The sequence below is a fragment of the Schistocerca americana genome, chromosome 3 (assembly GCF_021461395.2).
Source record: "Schistocerca americana isolate TAMUIC-IGC-003095 chromosome 3, iqSchAmer2.1, whole genome shotgun sequence".
Lineage (NCBI taxonomy): Eukaryota > Metazoa > Arthropoda > Insecta > Orthoptera > Acrididae > Schistocerca > Schistocerca americana.
This window is the reverse complement of record NC_060121.1, coordinates 907635096-907643326: the sequence shown is the minus strand read 5'-3', so window position 1 is coordinate 907643326 and position 8231 is coordinate 907635096. Positions and strand designations below refer to the sequence as shown.

General features: G+C 43.4%; 1 protein-coding gene across 1 annotated transcript; it reads right to left on the bottom strand.

The window, feature by feature from the left end:
* Positions 1-260: 260 nt before the first annotated feature.
* Positions 261-934, bottom strand: LOC124607447 (cuticle protein 16.5-like). Its single transcript, XM_047139781.1, has 2 exons — positions 893-934; positions 261-764 (listed from the first exon to the last, which is right to left on the bottom strand). Exons 1-2 carry the CDS (start codon positions 902-904, stop codon positions 342-344), a joined length of 435 nt encoding a protein of 144 aa, XP_046995737.1. The 5' UTR covers positions 905-934; the 3' UTR covers positions 261-341.
* Between the last annotated feature and the right edge of the window lie 7297 nt (positions 935-8231).

The window sequence follows — 8231 nt, the reverse complement described above, 5'->3', positions numbered from 1 at the left end:
AGGAAGTTTCGTATTTGCACACACACCGCTGCAGAGTGAAAATTTCATTCTGAATTATGATTACACGTTGTGGGTTCATTATCTCACACAGTGTTCGCTAGTCTTTATATAATTTTCCTTTTAAATAATACATTGTATTGTTTGCTGTCTAGCAACAAATAAGTGTCTTGTTAGTATTGTTATGTCACATAATCTTATGGGTCAAATGAGTTTTACCCAATATCAATTAAAAACATTGATTAGCTGTTGTAATACTTTTATTAAGTTTGTACAGTAGCTTCCTGCAAACATGTCACATAGTGACCCATCTCAGGATAAGGTATGTTGCAGATGTAGACATTTCAGCCCAGCAGAGCAGCCTTAGCATGAAGGTGGGCGGCGGCGGCAAGGGCACCTGGGGCTGCAATGGCAGCTGGGGCGGGGTAGGCCAAGGGAGCAGGGGCGGCGTACGCCACTGCGGGGGCAGCGTAAGCGCGGGCGGCGTAGGCGAGGGCGGCGCCGTTGATGACGGCGTCACGGGCCTGTGTCTGGGCGACGGCGGTCAGGTGGGCGGCCCTGGTGGCGGCAACGGCAGGGGTGTCCAGCAGGTAGCCGTCAGAGCGGACAGCGACGGGGGCGGGGCCGTAGGCTGCATAGCCGGCGTGCACGGGGGCGGCCACCACAGCGGGGGCGGCGTAGGCAGCGGGGGCTACCACTGCGGCAGGGGCGGCGCCCAGGTAGCCTGGAGTCGCCAGAGCCACGGCCAGCATAGCGCTCAGGACGATCTGAAATTCATAACGGTACATTATTTACACATCCTTTCATGTCAATGTCCTTACAACAATAGACGAGAGTGCTAGTGCTGTGTTAGACGAGACACAGAATCATTCAATAAGATTACGTTTGTGCTTACCAGGGTCTGCATCGTGGAGGTGGTGGTTGTAGTGCTGCTACTGCTGCTGCCGAAATGTGCCTGGCCAGTGGTCACGGCCGCTATTTATACGGGCCAGTACGGCTGAGTGTGAAAGCAGTGCACCTCGTCATTTTGACCTTGTGTGTGGTCCGTTCCTGGGCGTTGTCTTGTAGGAACCGGGTATGTCTTTAATATTATGTCTAAGAGTGATTGCGCTTCCTGAATGAGATGGAAGGAGAATATTAACTTTTCGACTTTTTGTCCATAGTTTAGATACATCTGGAACACGTGTCACGGTCACTTCGATAATTTTAGCGCTTTCTTATCCAGTTATCTTCTTCACGAGCATAAAATCCAGCTAGCAACTAGAAATTTTACTTCTGATGAGGATCACTGGTGTAGCGGCTAAAAGTTCGAAGACTTTTGGAAAGACTTAATTTATCTTCTAGCAGCATTTAATTATTTTTTTATCACATGCAAAATCGATGTTCCTTGATAGTGTCTGAATCTACATCTTACTTAGAGTCCCCTGTCAAAATAAATGCCCCTATTGTAGCAGTTTTAAATTGAAATTTGATAGGAAAGGAAATTGTTTGTAGTTACCTTTAAATGTGTACATTTTCGTTATTTACCTTACATCTAGGTCACCACAGTGGTTCAAATGGCTCTGAGCACTATGAGAGTTAACTTCTGCGGTCATCAGTCCCCTAGAACTTACAACTACTTAAACCTAAGTAACCTAAGGACATCACACACATCCATGCCCGAGGCAGGATTAGAACCTGCTACCGTAGCGGTCACACGGTTCCAGACTGTAGCGCCTAGAACCGCTCGGCCACCCCGGCCGGCTCACCACAACAGCAGTGTAATGAACGACTCATTTGAACCCCTTTAAACCTTCGAAATCCTCCTGTGTTCTACCCTTCTCTATCCGATTCCTGTACAGTATTGGAAACTAACTCGGAACATGTTTTTAATGGGAAAACAGCCAAAGTTGCAAATTTTTACTTTTATTTGCTTGATGACTAGTTTCGGGTCTGGAACCGTTTTCAAATAATCCAGTGAGTCACAATGGTGTTTCCTAGTATACAAGAACCATTCTAAGATAAAAAATATACATATAACAGAGTGCAAATGACCAATTACAGAGCATACATATGACAGTTGTAGAAAACTTCTCATTTACCTTCTTGGTGCAAAAGTTGGTGCGTCTGACGGTCTCTTACTCTCGCAATAGTGCGAAATGGATCATTCTTTCTTCATTCTGGGCATCTTTTACTGCGAGTGGAACAGAAGTTCACGGGAGGAACGTATATCGTCCGCCTTCTACATTTCCAATTACTTTGACTATGGAAGAACAATACTTCACAGTAACTAAAATGTACAAAGTGGAGAAATATAAACCCAGTAGATCTTATATCTCTCTTTATCTTGAAGCTCAAATATTAGTAGTAAGAACACCACCTGTTCTAGTGGAATGAGAAAAATCAATTTAGACATATTGTCATTTTTAGCAGCAGCAGTATACTAAATTATAATGAGTTGGGATACTGTACTAGACCTTTTTATATATAAAGTAAAGTGTAACTTTAGTTTTAAGTGCTCTACTCGGCCTCTAAAATAAAAACTTAGCTAAGACACTAGTTTAAGCCATAAACAATCAGTAAAATCTTTCAGCTATATTGAGTATGTATGTCATCAATGCCAAAAGAACCTCCCTTTATGTATGTTTAGCTTGCTATTCCCTGTATGATCTTTGTAAAACAAGTCCTTATCAGTTCCATGAGCACCAATGTTTCAATACGTACAATGAAACTTTATCAGCTGCTGGTACGTAGTTCTACATTGGAGCACAGCGAATTTGACAGTAGCGTTCACCTAAACGCACGTCGTGTTAGTCTCTTGATAATCAATTAATTGATATTCGTAAATTTAAGTAAAGAAAAATGTTACTATTCCGTGGAATACGCATTTCTCTAACAAATGGTTTTTTCGGTACTGTTTATGTCACACACGTTTCGGAAATGGAACTTCATTCTGAAGTATTTGAGTATGATACAGTTACATATTTAAAGCTGGAATCTTTTTAAATTGAGAATGTGTAAGAATTTTGGTTTAGTGACATAGCCAAAAACACTCGTGACAAAATAACTTACAGACAGCTGTGTGTTTGGGAGAAAGACAGAGAGAGAAACAGAGAAACGCAGAAATAGAGATGCACACCTAGTAGCATACAGTACATCCCTCATTTGTGATGGAGGCTGGCCCCTAAAGTATTGCTGATTGATGCTGTATCATGACTACGCATATGCCGTCAATAGCTCTTGGAAATAGGTCCAAACAGTGTCTAACGCAAGACACACACACTTGACTCGATGGCGTCCCAGATAACACGGAGATCAGAAAGACACTGGTAAACACGTCAACACCCTCACATTCGTGGTGTGTGCGTCAAGCCAGTCTGATGAAGTTTGGAAGCGACAGTATAACGTCCACGGGTGGTTGTAGAGAATTCATACAGTTCCGCTCCGTCGTTTAGTGAACAAAACACGAGCTTACCAAGAATCAGAGCAGATTTGTCACTGGATTCAGGACTCCCTTGCAGATAAACCTCAGCTTATCGGTCTTAGCGTAACAAAACTGTATCACTGTCTTCAACAGAATAGTGAGCGCCTTTTTGAGACCATTACCGTATACATATAATTTGGTTATTAATTTGTATGGATGCAAGCGAAGTAATCATTACGCCATTTCAGAGTACTGATTGTTCTATCAAAACAACGGTCACTTTCTTCATCTGTGTCGCCATGATCTCGATAGCTCCTGAGTTGATGAATAAATAGCTTATCAGTTTTGTAGCCGTGTGTGTAACTGCTGAAATGCGTTTTTTCATCACGACATATCTTTAGCCTTATCCAGTTCTTACGATGGATTGATGTCTGATGTTTCACAAGAATTGTCACCTTTATCACTAATTCTGGAAATAAGAGATAGGAATTCAGTTTCAAATTTAAAATTACTGTCTTAAGTGTCGGAACTGGCAAAGGATTACGTCATAAGCGGTAAAAGAATGAGAGAATCCTATGTTTTAAGTGAGTAAGAAGCGACATGTATGCTGAGAAAAGAATCTAATTTCAGCAGCAGTATACACTATTAGGAAAATTAATTAAGTATTCATACCATTCAGTGTACTACGCATTGCTCTTTTATACGTATCCTCGTTGAATACTACCAATAATACACGAAACTGCATAACTGACAACGAAGTCTGTTAGCAAGCAGTGTTTTTCAGTCGGCCGATACCAATGACTGCAGGCAGCCACATTGCGGAATGAAGCCATGGGTAAGGGCCGTTTCAACACACATCGGACCTCCCTACTGACGCACTTTTCGAAGCTGTGTGTTGTAGTGGAACTCATCCGTCAGCATGTACGAGTATCTTGATTCATCAGTCAGTTCGACGTTTTTCCATACTCAATCGGAAGTAGTGTTCCCGGATTCATGCTGTTACCTGTTCTGTGACGTATGGTGACATAAGCTACACCTCTGAGGCAATGGCTTCTCCGCACCATATCGCAGAGGAAGCTACGGATGTGGGTAGTATCAGTTATCGGAGGGACGCCCAATAACTAAACATCAGTGCTGGTGGCGTTGAGAATCAGCTGAAGCCACTAAAACGTAACAAGGCCTCAGAGCTCGAAGGAATCCCTATCATAGTCTACGCAGAATTTTACTTTTAGGTTAATCCTCTTTTAAACGCAATGTGTCGTAGATTTTTCGATCAATCAATAGTTGCAAGAAACCTCAGGGGACACTCACTGCAATATCGACAGCGGAAGATCCCAAAAAGTTGTCGTCTGATATCATCTTCTATTTGACTTAAAACTTCAGGCGATATGCTTGTTCCGACTTCACATTTTTGAGATCACTATCTCATTTGACATCTGTATGTTATAGGATCTTATAATCTCCGGCACGCTAACCGGCATGGAGCCGCGCTGGGTAGCCGCGTGGTCTAGGGTGCCTTGCCACGCTTCCCGCGCCTCCTCCCGTCGGAGGTTCGAGTCCTCCCTCGGGCGTGGCTGAGTGTGTGTCGTCCTTAGCGTAAGCTAGTTTAAGTAGTGTGCAAGCCTAGGGGCCGATGACCTGAGCAGTTTGGTCCCATAGCAACTTAACACTACAAAAAAAAAAAAAAAAAAACGGGCACGGCGTTCGAAATCATTGCTCATGCGAAACTCAACTTGTGCTTCTCAAACAGAAAAGCCCAAATCATGACAGGTAGCTGAAGTATTTCTTCACTTGCGAATTACGCATCGGGGTAGCACAGATTCGAAAGCACTGCGGTTCAGATCCGTTTCCAGCAGTCCCTGATACATGTTTTCCGAGGTTTCTGTAATTCGCTTAGGGAGCTTCGTTTGGAAAACTCACTGCAGCTTCCTTCCCTCCTCTGTGCCAATTTCAGCTAGTGATCTGTCTAAGATCTTGTCATCGACGAGACATTAAATCGTAATGTTTCGTTACTTCCCTTTTTACAGCATTGTCTGTTTTCTTTTATAAATAAAATATACACAATATAAGTCGTTTCGATGCAGGTGGAAAATAAAAACGAAAAAAGAGCACTACTTATCATAACGCAACACTTTTATTGCACAAATTAAAAAGTCTATGAAATTAGAGATACGAAGGACGCAAAAATGGTTCAAATGGCTCTGAGCACTATGGGACTTAACTGCTGTGGTCATCTGTCCCATAGAACTTAGAACTACTTAAACCTAAGTAACCTAAGGGCATCACACACATCCTTGCCCGAGGCAGGATTCGAACCTGCGACCGTAGCGGTCACGCGGTTCGAGACTGTAGCGCCTAGAACCACTCGGCCACACCGGCCACCCATACGAGGAACGTTCAGTGAGTAATGCAACATATTTTCTTTCTGAAAACTGGTTGGTTTAATTAGGGATTTCAGTGCAACATATTATTCTCTCCTGTTTTCGCTACAAATTCCTATTTTTCAACACAATCTCCGTTCAGTGCGACAGCCTTAGGACACTTACTGAAAGGGCCTGTATGCCCGCATTGTAGCACAGTATTGGTCGACATCGGATTCAACGTCTTGCTACATCAATCACCTCCCTGTCATCCTGTCATCCATGTACTCCTCTCCGGGAAATGCATCCTTCATTGGGCAAAATATATGGAAGTCGGAAGGTGTGAGATCCGGGCTGTAGGGTGGATGAGAAAGAAGAGTGCAGTGAAGTTTTGTAAGCTCCTCGCGGATGTGCAGACTTCTGGAAGGCCTTGCGTTGCCATGAAGAAGGAGATGTTCTCTAGTATTTTTGTGGCGAGGAACAAGCTGTAGTCATTTCTTCAATTTCCTTATGGTAGCACGATACATCTCGGAACTGGTTGTTCCACCATGAGAGAGGACATCAAACAAGAAAGACAATCGCCATGACCTTACCAACTACGGGTGCGGCTTTGAAATTTTTCTTCACAGGAGACGTGGTGTGGTGCCACTCTATGGATCGCCATTTTGTTTGCGGTTCGAAGTGATCAATCCACGTTTCATCGTCTGTGACGGGGTACGACAGAAAATTCATCTACATCTACATCTACATCTATACTCCGCGAGCCACCTTACGGTGTGTGGCGGAGGGTACTTATTGTACCACTATCTGATCCCTCCTTCCCTGTTCCATTCACGAATTGTGCGTGGGAAGAACGACTGCTTGTAAGTCTCCGTATTTGCTCTAATTTCTCGGATCTTTTCGTTGTGATCATTACGCGAGAAATATGTGGGCGGTAGTAATATGTTGCCCATCTCTTCCCGGAATGTGCTCTCTCGTAATTTCGATATTAAACCTCTCCGTATTGCGTAACGCCTTTCTTGAAGTGTCCGCCACTGGAGCTTGTTCAGCATCTCCGTAACGCTCTCGCGCTGACTAAATGTCCCCATGACGAATCGCGCTGCTTTTCGCTGGATCATGTCTATCTCTTCTATTAATCCAACCTGGTAAGGGTCCCATACTGATGAGCAATACTCAAGAATCGGACGAACAAGCGTTTTGTAAGCTACTTCTTTCGTCGATGAGTCACATTTTCTTAGAATTCTTCCTATGAATCTCAACCTGGCGCCTGCTTTTCCCACTATTTGTTTTATGTGATCATTCCACTTCAGATCGCTCCGGATAGTAACTCCTAAGTATTTTACGGTCGTTACCGCTTCCAATGATTTACCACCTATGGCATAATCGTACTGGAATGGATTTCTGCCCCTATGTATGCGCATTATATTACATTTATCTACGTTTAGGGAAAGCTGCCAGCTGTCGCACCATGCATTAATCCTCTGCAGGTCCTCCTGGAGTACGTACGAGTCTTCTGATGTTGCTACTTTCTTGTAGACAACCGTGTCATCTGCAAATAGCCTCACGGAGCTACCGATGTTGTCAACTAAGTCATTTATGTATATTGTAAACAATAAAGGTCCTATCACGCTTCCCTGCGGTACTCCCGAAATTACCTCTACATCTGCAGATTTTGAACCGTTAAGAATGATATGTTGTGTTCTTTCTTCTAGGAAATCCTGAATCCAATCACAAACCTGGTCCGATATTCCGTAAGCTCGTATTTTTTTCACTAAACGTAAGTGCGGAACCGTATCAAATGCCTTCCTGAAGTCCAGGAATACGGCATCAATCTGCTCGCCAGTGTCTACGGCACTGTGAATTTCTTGGGCAAATAGGGCGAGCTGAGTTTCACATGATCTCTGTTTGCGGAATCCATGTTGGTTATGATGAAGGAGATTTGTATTATCTAAGAACGTCATAATACGAGAACACAAAACATGTTCCATTATTCTACAACAGATTGACGTAAGCGAAATAGGCCTATAATTATTCGCATCTGATTTATGACCCTTCTTGAAAATGGGAACGACCTGCGCTTTCTTCCAGTCGCTTGGTACTTTACGTTCTTCCAGCGATCTACGATAAATTGCTGATAGAAAGGGGGCAAGTTCTTTAGCATAATCACTGTAGAATCTTAAGGGTATCTCGTCTGGTCCGGATGCTTTTCCGCTACTAAGTGATAGCAGTTGTTTTTCAATTCCGATATCGTTTATTTCAATATTTTCCATTTTGGCGTCCGTGCGACGGCTGAAGTCAGGGACCGTGTTACGATTTTCCGCAGTGAAACAGTTTCGGAACACTGAATTCAGTATTTCTGCCTTTCTTCGGTCGTCCTCTGTTTCGGTGCCATCGTGGTCAACGAGTGACTGAATAGGGGATTTAGATCCGCTTACCGATTTTACATATGACCAAAACTTTTTAGGGTTCTT